Below are 17373 nucleotides of genomic sequence, written 5' to 3'. Positions count from 1 at the left end.
CTGAGGGACAGCGCCCAGGCCCAGAGTTCAAGCCCTACAACCAACAACAAGAAATAGCCCTACTATAAATACCAGAGACTCAGACCATAATCCTAGCTACTCAGGAGGCTGAGATCTGGGAGGTCCATGGTTCATAGCAGCCCTGACAGGCAAACCTGAGATTCTTTATCTTAAATAAACTACTAAAAATAAGCCAGAAGTGGAGCCATGGCTCAAATGGTAGAACGAACACACACACACACACACACACACACACACACACACACACACACACACACACACACACACACACACACACACACACACACACAGCTTGTCCATGCAGTCAATGGTAGAACACACACACATGCAGTCAATGGTAGAACACACACACACACACACACACACACACACACATACACAGAGAGAGAGAGAGAGAGAGAGAGAGAGAGAGAGAGAGAGAGAGAGAGAGAGCTTGTCCTGCAGGACCTAGGGACATGCAGTCCGGGAGAGAGGTGAAGAGCTGTTAAAAGCCAGGAGTTTTTGCTGAGAAAGTCAGATGGGAAAGAAGACCCACCAGACTGGCAGCAAGAGGCAAGGTATGCCACTAACCGAGGCATGGTCACTACACCCTCAGCCAATGGCTGGAGCAGGAAGCTTGTCCTTTCCAGTCCACCCTTACCCCACCTCCTCACCCCCAACATCCAGTCTCATCATCCCAGAAAATCCATCTGAATGGAACTGTGCAGTCCGGGGAGGACAGTTCACAAGGGCAGTCTAGGAGCTGAGAAGTATCCCTGGGGACAGGTCCAAAATGATCCCTGAGGGACATGCAGGTAAAGATCCTTGTCAAGAGCGCCAGGAGATTCATCAGGTGGGGAAGAAGGCCTTCTCGCTCTGTGACCATCCTCACTTTCCCACCATGGCACTGACAAGGGCCACGTGTGGCATGGTTACCACATTCAATGGGGCAGCTTGGAGTTGTCTTTCTGAAGTTGAGATGTCCATTTTTATTAAGCCAGCATTGGGGCAGCAGAGTCATCTGCAGAGTGAGTGGGGTAGATAGAACCTGGTGGCTCCATCCTTCATGAAGGAGGTGAGCCACGGAGGTAAGGACAGAGGTCCAGGGAGAGTGGAGCTATGGAGGAAGGAGGACTGGTCTCAGGATGAGGCCAGGGGATCACAGCTTACAAAATAGATGGAACAACTTACCATGCAGCTAGAAGGAGCAGATAATGGGGACAGCAGAAGATGATAGGGTCTCAGGCCTCTGAGCCCAGGCTCAGGATGGAGGCCTAGGCTTTGAGGCTGGGTCTACATAGGTAGGTCCGTCCAACCTTGATTTCAGAGGGAAGGAGCAACAGGGTCAGATCAGACTAGGTTGTAGCTAGGGAAGAAAAGCCACAGGTGAAGAAGTTCCATAGGTAAACAGTATAGTTACCAGTAGATGGCAGGAACTAGGGAAAAACTCAACTGTGGTTTCTGTATTTTCCCCTTAAAGCCCTATACTATACCAAAAGCTGATGTTACTTTTTTTTTTTTTTAATTGGTCCTGGGTCTTGAACTCTGCCCCTCAGCTCTTCAGCTAAGGCAAGCGCTCTACCAATTGAGCCACATAGCCACTTCCAGTTTTCTGGTGGTTTATTAGAGATAAATAGTCTCACGGACTTTCCTGCCTGGGATGGCTTTGAACCATGATCCTCAGATCTCAGCCTCCTGAGTAGGTAGGATTACAGGTATGAGCCACCGGCATGGCACCTGGCTTGATGTTGCTTCTTTATGTACTGGCCTCCTGAACTGGACTGAAAATTCCCAGAAGCAGGATGTGTCCTGTCCTTACCTAGGTCCCGGAGTCTAGCTAGGCATGTAGCACAGAGCAGTGTTAAGTTTGGACCCAAAGGGCCAGTGGACATCAGCAGGATCCTTTGGCACTCAGAGCAACGATGACCAACACTTGTCTCCCTGACCCCAGGTGCAGGTGGGAAGCACACCTCAGGACCAAAGAATTGTCGGCTACATCGCCTGCACACATCTGCATGCCCCGCCAGGTACGTCACCAGCCCAAGGTGCTTTGGGAGTGGGATCAGTGTCAGGAACTTGGCCAGGGAACTGGGTGAGCTTCACTGTCCGTTTTCCATCCACTCTGCAGAAGACAGTGCCATCCGGTGTGAGCAGCTGGACCTGCTTCAGGACTGGCTGGCTGATTTCCGAAAATCTACCTCCTCGTCCAGCACAGCCAACCCAGAGGAGCTGGTGGCGTTTGATGTCATCTGCGGGGATCTGAACTTCGACAACTGTTCCTCTGGTGAGGCGTGCTCCTCCCCTTGGGTGTGTTGCTCTGGGCAGGAAGGAGGGTTCCGGGCACAGTCAGAAAGCCTGCCGTTAGCAACTCACAGAACTTCCTGCTCTTTATGAGAGTGTGGGTGGGAAATTTAGCAAGACTGTGATGTCTCTGCCCCCCAGAAGCCACAGAAGAGCCCACGCTCTACCTCAAAAGCTCAGCAGCATCTGCTGGAGACAGAGTGATCCCCTAAAACAAACTTGCACCAGGCAGACCTGTGACCTCTGAAGCTGAGATGGAGGGACAGTCAGCTAGCAATTCTCATGACGCGTTTATTCAGCCCTTACTTTTACCAGGCATGAGGCCAACTGCTGTTTAAGTCTCCCAACAACCTGAAGAAGTAGGCACTATTTCTCCACACTGTGGAGAGAAGCGGGGACACAGTGAGCCCAAGGTCACACAGCCAGTAAGCAGCTGAACTAGAATTTGAACCCTACGAATCTGGGAAACCTGCCTAAACCATCAAGCTAAAAGTTAAAAGTTCATTCAGTGAGACTGTAAATGATTGGTTTAAGTAACTGATCTTATAAGGTATCTTCTGTTGTTTTGGTGGTTCTGAATATTCCTTGGCCTTGAAGCTCTATTGATTCCAGCTATAGTTCCCAAAGGAGGCTGAGGATGGGGTGGGATGTGGGTCTGTCTCAGCAAGGTGCTCTCAAGTAGTAGCATCCAGTGACAGCTATTTTAACCTGTTCTTTGTCAGAGAAGCACATCCTGATAACAGGGTAAGCAAGGAAAACAGTCAACAAAGGTCCTGCAATATAGGAAATTACCTTCCACTGAAGCCATGTGGAACGTGAGGCTGTCACCTTAATACACCAGCTTCTGCCTCAGCCAGGACCCTAAGATCCCATCATAGTCCCACTCCTGATGCTGACGCCTCATGATGGGAGCTCCTGGGGTCCTAAGTCAGCATACACAAGAAGCAGCTGTTGGGAGGAGGATCCACCAGACAGGCCAAGCTCAGTGCCCTTCCCTCCGAGGACTCAGAGAAATGCCTTCTGGCTCAGTGTTGACATGACAATCAAGAACCCTGTGCAGGTCTCCCACCTTGCTGAGCCTTGTGGGGTCCACTCTTCCCTCAAGGCAAGGCACCCAAATCTGTGAAGAGGACAGAAGTCTGGCCCACGAAGTATCAGCCAGTCTTCCACAATTGACCTGGAAGGCCTTGAGGTGGCTGTCCCTGAAGCCCAAGAGGCATAGGGACCACTGTCCTTGGATTGTTATGTTGGGGGACATAAAGTGATGCATGAGACCTCTGAGAGGTGGCTACCTAGGAGACAGGGACCCAGTGCCATCTCCTAGGAGTAGCTGCTAGGAAGCAAGCCTCTGGGAATGAAGATATCCAGAAGCATTTCCTTCCTCTTCCTCCTGTACAGATGACAAGCTGGAGCAGCAGCATTCCCTGTTTACACGCTACAAGGACCCCTGCCGCCTGGGGCCTGGGGAGGAGAAGCCATGGGCCATTGGTGAGCAGCGATGGGAGGAGTTGAGTGCTCCTCATGCTTCTGAAGTTACAGATCACCAGGACTGGGGCCCAAGGCCCTACTATCAAGGGTGGGCTCTAGTCAGTTTCCTGGGGCTCCTGGCATGCCTCACCCAAGAAAGGCTACCTTCTCAAGGTTGGCTGGCCCCTGCCTGGAACTCATCACTCTCTCTCTTGCCCCAGGTACCCTGCTGGACACAAATGGCCTGTATGATGAGGATGTGTGCACCCCCGACAATCTACAAAAGTGAGTGCTGATGATTTTTGGGTCTAGAGGAGACCCAAAGACTCTGGTGGCAAGGGATGGGGGCTGGGCAGAACTAGCTCATTCATGCTAGTAAGGGCTTCTGTTTGGTGGGAGCCTGCCTCTCATCTGCCTTTGACAACTCTGTGGTCTCCAGCAGGAAGCCTAGTGGCAGATGGATGGAGGCTGTTCTGGCCTTGACACATTAGAGCTGGTCTTGCTGAAAAATCTCAAGAGCCTTATGGGGTCTGGAAGAGCCATTTCCTAAACCAGCAGCCAGTCAGGACTATGTTCAAAGGCTCTCCCTACTCCAGTTGTGGTCTAACTTGCAGGTTCTAGGAACCAGATCCTCTTAGGGCCAAGCAAAGGCCACACTCTGTAGTACATCTTACTCTGTAGACATCTTACTCTGGGTAAGATGTCTGCCCTAGCTAAATTTCATTCTTTTTTTTGTCTGTCGTGGGGCTTGAACTCTGGGCCTGGGCGCTGTCCCTGCGCTCTTCAGCTCAAGGCGAGCACTCTACTGCTTGAGCCACAGAGCCACTTCTGGTTTTCTGGTGGTTTATTGGAGATAAGAGTTTCACAGACTTTCTTGCCCATGCTGGCTTTGAACCACGATCCTCAGATCTCAGCCTCCTGAGTAGCTAGGATTAAAGGTGTGATCCACCGGCGCCCGGCTCCAAACTTCATTCTTGATCCAATGAGGCTCAAGGGGACACAATGGAGGCTGTGGATACAATGAGGCTCAAGGACACAGTTGAGGCCAGCAGCAGACTTGATATATAATCCACAGCCTGAGACTGCACAGACCCATGACCACGGATCCTTGCAGCTAATTTAAGCCAATTAATTAGACTACAGAATAAATGTGAAACATCATTCTGTGCTGAGAAAATTATCTTTTCATGAGATGATTAAAAATGACTCTCAGTAATTCAGATCATTGATGCTAGAATTATCAAAGGCAAAAGACAGTAATGGATTATATCTCTCAGCCATAACAATGCTCTGAATGCCGTTAAAATATTTATCTTAAGACTGATTTAAAAACAAAAAACCAACAACTTGTAGGAACTCATGTTTACCAGCTTGGTCTTTCCAGTCTTGAGAATTTTGTTCAGGCATCTGGAGGCCTGAGCAGTGCCTCCCAACACCACCAGCCCATCACCTAAGCTTGGCCTCACAATGCAGGGGAAGAGAGAAATCCTAAATCACCTTCCTGGGGTGCTTGGGTTTCAGGGGAAAGGCAGGCAGAATGGAGACAGGCACTCTGCTGTCTCAGGGCAGTGATACCAGAAAGGAAAACAGAATCAAAATGAAGAGGCTAACAGGCCCTGCTTGAGTCTGCCTTCCCTATCCACCAAGAAGGGCATTTAAGCACCCAGGTTTCATCTAAGAACTGGAGTAACAGTCAATTCCCTGAAGCCTCTTGGTGCCCACAGCAACCACATTTTTTGTGTATGTGTGCTGGTTCTGAGGCTTGAACTCAGGACCTAGGTGTTCCCTTAGATTTTTTACTGGTACTCTTACCACCACCTGAGCCACAAGCTCCACTTCTGATTTATTTCTTTTGTGACTAATTGGGGGTTAGAATCTTCTGGGCTTTCCTGTCTGGGCTGGCTTCAAACTTTGATCCTCAGATCTCAGCCTCCTCAGTAGTAGGTTACAGGGATGAGCCACTGGTACTCATCCACAGCAACTACCCATTTCAGAGGAGGAAGTAGAGACTTAAAGCTTTGGTGACATGCTGGTCATACTATTGCCAGAGACAGACCCACAGAAGTTCTGCTCTCCTATGGGGCCTGGGTATTCTCCTGGCTCCTTCAGCCCCTTGCCAAGCTTCACAATTATGAGGCAGGGTATAGGGGGTAAGAGGAGATTTCAGGAGCAACTGGTCCCTTAAGCTCATGACAAAGACCAAATTCTCTCAAACATGCCTCTACTGGCTCAAAAGCCCCTTTGGGAAAAAGGGTACAGTGGCATCCTGAACCCAGCCACAGCCAGCATTGTTCCATGACCAGTGTCCAAATTCTGAAAGGAAAAGAGAGGGCTGACCGCCTGAGGCAGACACAAGAACCCAAACAGACCTTAGAGGATCCCTTGCTCAGCCAGGTACTGGAAGACTTAGCTTCCCTTCAGCCCAGGCCCTTTGTGGAGTAAAGGGGAAGAAAGATGGTCAGACCCGCTCCCCTCTCACTGTGTGAAAAGACCATGGCTCCTCGTTGAGGACTGTTGGGCCCAGGGTTGGCATGGGGCTCACTTTGCTTCATGCCTGAATGACAGGGTCCTGGAGAGCGAAGAAGGCCGCAGGGAATACCTGGCCTTCCCCACCAGCAAGAGCCCAGGGGCCGGACAGAAAGGGAGGAAGGACCTGCTGAAGGGCAATGGCCGGCGAATTGACTACATGCTGCATGCTGAGGAAGGCCTGTGCCCTGATTGGAAAGCTGTGAGTCTGGGGATGGGCCCTGACACCCTCAACAGCACTGAGGTTCTCTTTGGACCCTAACCTCCAGTCCTTGCTCCTTTAAGATGAAAGCTACTATTCTCCAGAACTGAGACTCTGGGTCCTCTGTATCTGGAACCCTCATACTGCATTGCTATCTCCTACTCCCCAGACCCTCCTTTGGGAGAACATCCTTTAGGTCTAATCAGAACCCCCCCTTCCCCCACAGGAGGTGGAAGAATTCAGTTTTATCACCCAGCTCTCTGGCCTGACGGACCATCTCCCAGTGGCTATGCGGCTGATGGTGTCTGCAGGAGAGGAAGAGGTGTAAATCAACCAAGCCACCGGCATCCGGAGCAGGGGGGCCTCTGCTAACCTTCAAAGTACAGCCCATCCCTGGGCTGCATACCCTCTACCCAGCAGCAGTGCTGGAAGGAGGAGGGGAAGGGGCAGGGAGGGAGCCTCACTCAATCCCCAGGGAGCTCAGCGCCTCTGGGCCCTCTCTGAGGGCCATCTCCCGGGACTCAGGCTGGCCTGGGAGCCCCTGGCTGCCTAACCAGTGCCATTCTTTCCAAACACAATTTTCTACAGATCTACACAGCACAACCTAGTTTGTAACCCGAGCGTTAGTTATGAGGACCGGGTTTATGTACTCTTTGTATTTCTTCTCAAGCTTCGTCCAGGGTTCATTACTTTTGTCTGCTGCCAATGTTGTCTCGCATGCCTGCACCCTCGCATGCACGCTGCCCGCATGCCACGTGCCACACTGTAGCCACCCAGACCCCTTGCTCGGGCCTCACCCAAGGCCAAACTCCAAACACAATCAGAACCAGCCAAAGAAGCACTTCCTGGGCACGGCTACCAGCTCTCCACCTCCAGCCAGGACTGCACACTGGGGATGTGAGGGCTGCCATTACCAGCCAGCCCAGGGCTCTTCCCAGGGTCTTGCATTCAAGGGCGATTACATTTTAAAAAGAAAACAGAAAAAGGTTTAAAAAAAAATTACCCTTCACTTTAAAGGGTCTGCAAGTTATTAGGTAGAACTTTGCTTTTTCCAAGTTAGGATCCCTTCCCCGGCCCCCACACCAGGGTCTGGCTGGCTCCAGCTGCCCCAGCAGCAATTTGGGAGACTGACCCCTGCTGTGGAGTCATAATGGGAAGCCCTAGAGCATGATTTTTCTATAGAAAACTCACAGCATAAAGGGGAAGGGCATCCTTACTTTGAAAATGACAGATTTGTAGCTTCTTATATCCAAGCCAACATGTCCTGTCTTTCTACCGAGCCCCTTATTCCCCTACGGACACCTCTGGTTCAGGACCAATCTTTTCCTAGAGACTTTCCCCATCCAAGTGTTGGCTGAGCTCAGGATCTGCCTGTCTATCCCCAGGTAGGGCTGCAGCTCTAGCCTTAAGGGCCTGCCCTCCTCAACAGCTACCCCAGCCAATGCCATGTTCTAGGAGGTGACTTTGGAGGAAGGAACAGAAAGCCAAGGGGTGAATAGTGACCTGTCCCTCACCAACGTGCAGGCTGGGGATTTCCTAGCTGATAGCTACTGCTTGTCCACAGCAAGGGGTGGTACTATGTGGCATCCAGGCCCATAGAAGCCACTCTGCTACTGTGTGGCCAGGGTCAGCCCTAGGCTCAACATGGCAGACTGGCCAGCAGCCCAAGGTCCTCCATCTGCCCCAAGCCTGGGGCGAAGGCACCAGGCAGCACTGCCTCTGCCCACCTGCCTTCTGAGGTGGGCATGCTCCCCAGCCACAAGGGGAAGGTCTGTTTCAAGGTGCCAGGCTCCAACTTGAAAGACTGTTTTTGACAACTCTACTAGTCTCAAAGTGACCTGCCCTTGCATCCACCATGCCTGTCAATGCTGGAAGGAGCACCAGGACCCTGCTGTCCGGACCTTTTGGTGCTGGTGCACTGAAGCTGTGCCTTGTCACCCACTTAGCAGAAAGAGGGATTAAGAGGGGGTCTGCAACCAACCAGCTGCAAGGCCCTCTGCTGGGGTAAAAACCCTGCAGAGCCTGCAGCTGGGCACTAGGATGTACATCCCTAGTCTGGATGTCTGAAACCTGCTCATGCCAGTGTCCAGAGCCAGGAAGGGACTGCTCACAGCAAAGGCAGCCCTGCTGGGCTCTTTCTTGTTCTCCTCTTCCACAAGGGCCTGGCCTTCCAGGGTCCTGACAATGCTTCATGGGGTAGAAGGTCCACTTGTGAAAACAGCCAGGGTTCTGTTCATACCTAGGGTTCAAGTGGGCAGGCCCAACCCCTAGACCTATGCTGCTGTACACACAGGGAGAGTGGCCAAGGCCAAGGCCAGGGGCCCTGAAGGGGAGAGCTCCATGTAGAGTCAAGGCAATATGATCCTTTCCCTCCAAGCTCCCAAGGCAGCCTTAGGCAAGTCATACTGCCCTGTGCCTCGGTCATTTCCTGTCATCACAAGGTGGCCTCTGCCAGTCAGGTCCTGGAATAGAGGAGGGATGTCCTGCTTCCCGGCGCCCCCACCTCCTTCAGCCCACCACATATTTTTACCATGGTTTGCCTGTGAATTCCCAGGGCATATAGCCAGGCTTTTCAATTTTTTAAGGAAGAGGAGGGAAAAAAACACATTGCCAGGATCTCAGATTCTATGGCATCTAAACCTGGGAGGGGACAGTTACAGGGGCCACCCAGATCCCAAACCCAGGCTTTGGCCTGCCCGGGGCCCACAAGGGAAGCCTCAGGCAGGTGGGGTCAGCTTAGGAAGGAATTGTTCATTTGTCCAAAGCCACCTTGAGTTTTAAGTATGGATATTAATCTTGAGGCTTTTTAATATTGTATTAACTTGCTGAGATTTAGAAATACTGTTTTAAAAAAAAAAGAAAAAAAACACTTTTTTAATTTCTGTATTTTCTTCTGTATTGTATCTTCATGGGACATTAGGGGTTTTATATGGTAAGACACCTAAGGTTTTGGTAAAAAACCATCAAATATATATCCAGACGACTCATCCCACCTGAAAATAATCTTCACACCTGATAAAAAAAATTTTGAAGAGAGGTGGATTTTTCCTTTATGGTGCTGAAAGGAAGGATGGAGAATGAGGAGAAAATAAAACTGTGAGGCTCAAGGCTGACATTCTCTACTTATTTGAGCGACAAGCTGGGGAGGGCCCTGCTGAATCTAGACCCAGAGGCTGGACAGCTTCAAGAGGTAGTTCGTGACTGTGGGGGCAAATAACAAAGACTGCCCCAAAATACAAAAACCACAGGCCATCTAGCCCCTCCTCCAGTCGTTTAACCTCGGGGCCTCACACTTACTAGGAAAGTTTTTTACTGTTCCAGCCCTTTTTTGTGCTGTTTTATTTCTGAGTTAAGGCCTAATTTCCTGCCCAGGCACATGGATGGACTTCAATCCTATTTTCTTCTAATGCTGCTGATGGGATGATAGATGTGTCACGATGTCCAGCTTCTTCTACCTCACAAACTTTTCTGACTTGGCTGGACTGGAACTGTAAGCATCCCAAATGCAGCCTCCCTCATAGCTAGAGTGACGATGTACAACAACTATGCTCAGCTATTGGTTGAGAAGGAGTTTCATAAACTTTTATGCCTTAAGTGGGCCTCAAACTTCAAGCCTTCCAATGTCAGCTTCCCAAGTCGCTAGGATTACAGGCTTAAGCCATTTGTGCCCATTTCCATCTGGGTGTTTACTGGGTGTCTCCCCTATCTTGAGACCTGGAAGGTCAGTAGTAAAAGCACATCTGAGTACGTGGGAGAAATAAGGCTGTGGCCAAATCACCAATTTCAAGCTGTCCTTGCTAAAGCAAGGCCAGCACATTGGAAGTGGCGCTGTAGCTCAAGTGGTAGAGCGCTCTCCTTGAGCTGAAGAGCTGAGGGATAGCACTCAGGCCTGGAGTTCAAGCCCCTCGACCACACAAAAAAAGCCAAGGCCAGCACTATATTGGCAAGACTTCTGAGGGGCACACAGGAAAGGGCTATGCCCTCTGGATCCCTTCTTAATGGCTAGTTTCCTAGGGCTATACCCCAAGAACTGCTCTGGGATGCAGGGCACCAGTGGTTCATGCCTGTAATCCGAGGTCCTTAGATAGCTGAGATCTGAATGTTGTGGTTTGAAGCCAGCCCAGGCAGGAAAGTCTGTGAAACTCTTATCTCCATTTAATGACCGGAAAACTAGAAGTGGTGCTATGGTTCAAGTGGTAGAGTCCTAGCCTTGAGCAAATAAAGCTCAAGGATAGCACCCAGGCCCTGAGTTCAAGCCCCAGGATCAGCACACACACAAAAACTGCTTTTGGATGACCTCTAACCTGGCCTGTGCACAGCTCTTGGAGCATGGCAGGCCACCTATTGATGATGTGCATTAAGACCAGATGTTCAGGTGCGATGGACATGGCTTAGTGAAGTACTAGCAGAGGAAGGGCCAAAACCTAGTTCTTTCAGCCCTAGTGTCACTAGGATTTTCAAATGCCAGGATTCTAGAATTTCCTAGGAAGTAGACAGGCCACCCATAATCCTAGCTACTCAGGAGGCTGAGATCTGAGGATCACAGTTCAAAGCCAGCCAAGGCAACAAAATCCAAGAGACTCATCTTCAATTAACCACCAAAAAGCCAGAAGTGGAGCCATGGCTCAAATGGTAGAGACGAGCCTTGAACAAAAAAGCTTAGACAGTGCCCAGGCCCCTGAGTTCAAGCCCCAGGACAGGCACCAAAAAAAAAAAAGATAGCCATGCCAGGCATGCATGCAGTGATAGCTGCACTGCCCAGCTAAGCAAGCAGCCCATCCCCACCCCAGCCGGGACTATGCCTCTGTTCCCTTAATGGTACAGTAGTGGGTATCACTGCCTAGAGTCTTCCAAACCCTCAGAACCACAAGCAGAGGGGTCACCCTGGTCCCTCCAGAGCTCCAAATCAGTCATAGGCCACACTGTCTGTCACACCTAGAAGTAGAAGCCAGCAGTGCAAAAACGCAAAGACAGAAGAGGATTCTTCTGTGCAGAGGCCAAGCAGGTCCCTGGAAGGAGAAAACTGCCTTGGCTTGTCTCCCTAGTTAGCCACAACCCATTCAGAGCCCATAGCCTTTATTTCTCAATTCGAGGATTGGGGGTGTCAGACCAGAGTGTGAGTGAGCCTGAACTCCATGGTGACATCTCCAGTGTGAGGGTGAAACTCCACCGCATAGCTGACTGTCTGAGGGCCATCCAGCGGCACTCTAGGATCCAGGGTGGTGCTAAGGAAGTACACGGCCTGCTTGCAATGGGGGTTCCAGCAACAGTCCCCCTGTAGGACAAGCATCAAGAAGACTGGTAAGAGTTCCTGGCATCTGTGTCACTTCCTGTCCAGTGTTGGGCCAAGTGACCCTAGGTCACAAAAGTCATCTTGTGGCCTAAAGGACACAGGACAGGAATACACAGAGCACAGGCAGGCTGTACCTGCTTTGGAATCAGCACAAAATAGTCCCAGTGTACTACCTTGTCTTCCACAGGCTCCAGGAGGCCAGTGCTGACTGTGCTGTCCGGCGTCAGGTGGTATTCCATCCACAGAACAGCCCCATGGCTCTTCCCAGGCCTGGGAGGAAGTGTTGGATCAGAGACAGGCACACAGAGATGGGCAGTCCCAGTTGGCCTTCCCTCAGCTTTCCTAAAACTTCTGGTCTTCATTACTGCCCTCCTCCAGTTGAACACTCCTAACACTCTACATCCCAGCTAACCAAGTCCACATAGACAAGACTGAGGAAGAGCAGCCACAGCTCATCAGAAGCCCAGTCATTCCTTGCAGCCTGGCTAGGCCCTCAGAGTAAACCCTGGGGCAGACCTGTGAAGCTGCAGGGTCAGTTCCCACAGGCTGAGGTCCAGGAAGGCAGAATAGAGCCCTGGCACTGAAGAGATGCTAGAAAACAGCCCAGGCGGCAGTAACATCTGCCCCCAGTCCAGAGCCCGAGGCTCATGGTCTCCACTAGGATAGGAGGAGCCCATGTTCCTCTGTGAAGAGAGCTAGCGTTGGGAGAGTGTCTCCCATGCCTTGTGGCAAACAGCCTTCACCAATCCTAACCTACTTTAATCCCAAGAGACGAGGGGAAAAAATGGGCCAATGGGTAAATAACTGAGCTCACATTTCTCTGCAGCGATAATCCAGTAAAGAGGTCTCAGATGGGGGGCCCTTCCTTACACATGCCCTGAGGCTGTGGGATGTGCCACAAAGCAAGTATAGAAAAGATGAGGACATGAAGTCACCGAGTGGAGCAGAGGAAGTGTCCTGCATGGCTGGTACCTCCTCCCAGTTCTTCACCCCAGCCCCCACCTCCAGAGCGTCCATTCACTCACTTCCTCAGCTCCAAGCAGCCCTCAGCACGCACAGACTGCTGGGGGACAGGCTGCTGAAAATTGAAGGTCAGGATCCGCTCGGGCACAGAGAGGCTGCGACAGGGGTACTCCCACAGTGGGTGGGGTTCCGCTTCCTTGCTCTCCCGGAAATCCAGGGCCCTCTGAGAAAAGGAGGGGATTTGAAAGTCTGTAAAGATGCACTGGAGCCAGCCAGGGGAAATTCACCCTGTGGCCCAAGTCACCCAGGGAAGGGAAGGCCATGTGATCATTCTGTGAAACAGCTTCACCTTCTACCACTCCTTCTCAGTGGCCTAAGCCTTGCTTTTTAAACGGGGGAGATAATGGTTCTGAGGACCAGACATCTATAAAAGGTGAAATCATGCAGGAACTGGACACACACCCCCACCTGCTGATACTGACATTACAGTCATACATCCCTTCTTAAAGGCTAGGGAAAGACAGCCATGTAAATAAGCAAGCTCAGCATGGGGAAGAACAGAGACACATTAGTTGAAAGTGGGGCTGTGGTAGGCAGAAGCAGGATAGAGAAGCTACCTGGAGGAAGTGACTGTAGGCAGGGTCTTATAGGTCCTAAGGTCAAATAGGAATAAACAGAAGGGCTAAGAGATGGACAAAAGCAAAGCAGGTAGAGGCGGCTGGGGTAGCTCAGGGTGACTGTAAGGTAAGGAGGACTTTTCTGTAGTGGACACATGGCCAGATTTAGGAGCTACGTGTTTCCTTGGACAGGAGACTACGGACTAGAGAGACCTGATTTGGTTGGTAGCAGTGAGAGCACAAACCTGGACTGGCAGCTCCTGGAAACCTGACAACCAACTAAAAGTAAAAACAGGACTGGCAGGGAGGACGCCTGGTCTGGGAGCAGTAGTAGGAGCTGATCTAGAGGTAGCTATGGGACAGGTACAACTGGGGCAGCATGAATATCAAGTGGCCTGACAACACTCAGCTGTAAGAAATATTTACTGATCTTAACTATCTGTTCTGTGCTCAGAAGAGAACAGACATTGATAATGAGGCTGGCACCAGATTTGCAATGATAGGAGCAAGAGATAAAAGATGCCCAGGAAGGCAGGTGCTGGTGGCTCACGCTTGTAATGCTAGCTACTCAGGAGGCTGATCTGAGAATCAGGGTTCAAAGCCAGCCCATGCAGAAAGTCCCTGAGTCTCTTATCTCCAATTAACCACCAGAAAAACCATAAGTGGTGCTGTGACTCAAACTGGTAGAGTGCTAACCTTGAGCAAAAGATTTCAGGGACAGCATTCAGGCCCTGAGTTCAAGCCTCAACCACCACCACCAACAAAAAAAAGGTGCCTAAGAAGGAGCTTAAGAAGAGGTACTCAGAGCAGAACCTCAGCACATAGGACATTTCTAGAGACATGGATACTCAGTGGCCTACCAGGGAAAAATGAGATACAAACAGAAAATATACACAAGGGGCTGGGAAGGTGGCTCAGTGGTAGAGTGCTTTCCTTGCATGCATGAGGCCCTAGATTTGATTCCTCAGCACACATAAGCAGAAAAAGCTGGAAGTGGCGCTGTGGCTCAAGTGGTAGAGCACTAGCCTTGAGCTGAAGAGCTGAGGGACAGTGCCCAGGCCCAGAGTTCAGGCCCCACGACTGGACCCAAAAAAAAAAAAAAAAAAAAAAGAAAGAAAGAAAGAAAATATACACGAGCCATATTAAAACTATAGGTGGGCACCATAGCACATATCTGTTATCCCAGCTACACAAGACATTAAGGTCAGGAAGATCATGGTTTCAGACTGCCCGGGCAGAAAATCTCGTAAGACCCAAACTCAATGGAAAAAGTATGTAACAGTACATGCTTGTCTTCCCAGCAATAGCAGGAAGTACAAATAGGAAGACTGTGGTCCAGAACAGCCCAAGCAAAAAAATCTTATCTCAAAAATAACCAAAACCAAAAGGGTTAGTCATAGCTCAAGTGGTAAAGTGCCTGCCTAGCAAGTGTGTGAAGCCCTGAGTTCAAATTTTTTTTTAAAGGTTTACTCACAATTTAGGTTCACACAGAAAAAAACATGAACTGAAAGAAAAGCAAGGGGTGGGAGTTAATTGTTAAATTGTTCATTTGTTTTGGTTTGGTTTTTTGGTCAGTCATGGAGCTTAAACTCTGGGCCTGGGTGCTGTCCCTCAGCTCTTCAGCTCAAGGCTAGCGCTCTACCACTTGAGCCACAGTGCCCACTTCCGGCTTTTTCTGATTATGTGGTGCTGAGGAATCAAACCCAGGCCTCATGCATGCAAGTTAAGCACTCTACCACTGAGCCACCTTCCTAGCCCATAATTGCCATTTCTTAAATGCAGAGTTAGCACTGTAGTGTTCATGATTTCTCTCTTCTCTTTTTTTCTCTTCTTCCTCTCTCTCTGTAGATTTTGTCATAAAAATGACCCCACACCCTTCTGCCCTGTCCTACTTATGAGGACCTACCATGACTCTCTCCATCTCAATTTTCACATCACTGTTGCTGTCATGACTGCCCTGAGTTCTGGGATATGCAGCTCTGGGTGGTTACCGACTTCTGTTTGACACCCATGGAATTGTCAACATGTTACATAAATAACCCTGTAAGGCCCTCCTTATACATCCTTCCCCAGCACTCTCCTATTGGACAGAGTGCTCAGAATGAAAATGATTGCCATAGAAGGTGACCACATTATCTTGTAGAAAGGTTGTTCTAACAGAAAACAAGCTGCTAGCACTGGCAAAGGCAGTTCTAATGGTGTGGTGACACTCAAGTTTTAGCTGAATTCTTCTGTTTTTCTTTTTAGGGCTAGTATTAGGGCTCAAACTCGGGCCTTGTGTTCTTGTTCAGCTTTTTTACTCAGCTGGTACTCTACCACTTGAGTCATCAGTCTGGCACTTTTGTTAGTTGGAGATATAGTCTCAGGGACTTTTCTGCCTGGGCTGGCTTCAAACTGTGATCCTTAGATCTCAGAAGTAGCTATGAGCCACCAGCACCCAGCCCTGGCTGAATTCTGATTCAGAGATTCCAGCATGGGGTCAAGAATGAGCCTAAAAACAGACATCTGGTTCCAAATTGTATCCAGATTAACATTCATGCTAGACAGAGAAAAACAGCAACACCAGTGAGGCCTGCCTGTAGTCATGTAGAAAGGGTAGGTAAGACAATGCTCAGAACCATGGACCTGCCGACCTTAATCATGTCATCCATGATGTGTACATCAAAGCCTTCACAATCACCACAGGGGCTCCGGATCCGCCACAGGTCCTGTGGAGAAGGAAGAACTCTATAACCATCAGAGCCACAAGGAAGTGAGGCAATAAGAACAACAAAAAAATTAGGAGGCCAGCAAGAACCAGGGAGTATATCTTGCTATTTCTGTACAATTGAAACTTAAGATGCAGAAATCACAAAGCCAGGGGCTGGGAAGGTGGCTCAGTGGTAGAGCGTTTGCCTTGCATGCATGAGGCCCTGGGTTTGATTCCTCAGCACCACATAAGCAAAAAGAAAAAAGCCGGAAGTGGCGCTGTGGCTCAAGGTAGAGCGCTGGCCTCGAGCTGAAGAGCTGAGGGATAGCGCCCAGTCCCAGAGTTCAGGTCCCCCCAACCAGACCCCCCCCCCCAAAAAAAAAAAAAAAAAAGAAATCACAAAGCCAGTGTTTCTATAACAAATTGGAATGTCAAAATATCCTCGCCTCTAAGGCGACAATCAACCGGAGATTTTAGAGGAACAATTTTGTGCTTGCTGTCCAGACCATTTCCAGATACCATTCCAAAGCTAGTGTCTGCAAACAGAGATTGAGACATGGAGAGGAACAGACCAAGAAGCATGCTCTGGCCAACCCCACTTCTTTTTTCTCTATCTCCTGGAACATATGCATATACCTGAGGCGAGTGTCCTTCTCTACAGTCCTTCTCTGGCTATGAGAAGTAGAATTACTATAGAAACTTGACCAGATAAATAATACTGAAAAAATGCCCAGAAAACAAGTGATAGAGTCACTTGCTTTCAGGCTGGCCTAGGGTCCAGAATGGCCTAAATTCACTACGTAAGCCACGCTAAACCTCAAACTCATAATCTTCCTGTTTCAGTCTCCCAAGTGCTAGGATTATAGAGCCATTTTTATAAAGAAATTATCAAGTGCAACCCATTCTACATTTTAGGTTTAAAAGCATTTCAATAGCCTTTTAAAAAAAAAAGCCTTTTCTCAAAAGACTTTGTGACTGTGGTTCTGCTTTGATGAGAAAATTAAAAGGAAGCTTTTAAGTTGCTTCCTGAATAAAGAAGTTGACTCCCATCTCTGAACACTTTAACAACCAGAGCCTCAGCTCTTAACGAGAGCAGAGCAAGCTGCACAGCATGTGTCTTCTGAAATGCTTAATTTATATTTTTTTAATTATTCTGATAAGCTACAATTGTAAAATGACAACACATGGCTATTTCTATTTCATATGTCAAATTACTTCTTTTGAAAGACATAAGCTGCCTCTATTCAGCTCCACAGTGCACTGATAGAAAAAGAGCCCACGTTGTTCCACCTGCACCCAAGGTGTATGTAAAAAC

General features: G+C 49.5%; 2 protein-coding genes across 5 annotated transcripts in view; one reads left to right on the top strand and one right to left on the bottom strand.

The window, feature by feature from the left end:
• The window catches only part of LOC138807039 (sphingomyelin phosphodiesterase 3), a 91599-nt gene extending 81970 nt beyond the window's left edge, over positions 1 to 9629 (top strand). For both annotated transcript variants that reach the window (XM_069992611.1, XM_069992612.1), the window contains exons 4-9: positions 1952 to 2027; positions 2129 to 2284; positions 3700 to 3789; positions 3990 to 4053; positions 6334 to 6496; positions 6723 to 9629. In XM_069992611.1, coding sequence (XP_069848712.1) covers positions 1952 to 2027; positions 2129 to 2284; positions 3700 to 3789; positions 3990 to 4053; positions 6334 to 6496; positions 6723 to 6824 — 651 coding nt within the window. In that variant the 3' untranslated portion in view covers positions 6825 to 9629. The remainder of the gene's footprint in view (positions 1 to 1951; positions 2028 to 2128; positions 2285 to 3699; positions 3790 to 3989; positions 4054 to 6333; positions 6497 to 6722) is intronic.
• Positions 9630 to 11555: 1926 nt separating this feature from the next.
• Positions 11556 to 17373, bottom strand: part of LOC138807037 (protein arginine N-methyltransferase 7) — a 36520-nt gene continuing 30702 nt past the window's right edge. For all 3 annotated transcript variants that reach the window (XM_069992608.1, XM_069992610.1, XM_069992609.1), the window contains 4 exons: positions 16003 to 16077; positions 12815 to 12975; positions 11963 to 12059; positions 11556 to 11771 (listed from right to left, as the gene is read on the bottom strand). In XM_069992608.1, coding sequence (XP_069848709.1) covers positions 11601 to 11771; positions 11963 to 12059; positions 12815 to 12975; positions 16003 to 16077 — 504 coding nt within the window. In that variant the 3' untranslated portion in view covers positions 11556 to 11600. The remainder of the gene's footprint in view (positions 11772 to 11962; positions 12060 to 12814; positions 12976 to 16002; positions 16078 to 17373) is intronic.

The sequence above is a fragment of the Dipodomys merriami genome, unplaced genomic scaffold (assembly GCF_024711535.1).
Source record: "Dipodomys merriami isolate MVZ:Mamm:240054 unplaced genomic scaffold, mDipMer1.0.p SCAF_41, whole genome shotgun sequence".
Lineage (NCBI taxonomy): Eukaryota > Metazoa > Chordata > Mammalia > Rodentia > Heteromyidae > Dipodomys > Dipodomys merriami.
The sequence above is the reverse complement of the archived record's forward strand: the minus strand, read 5'-3'. Positions and strand labels throughout refer to the sequence as shown.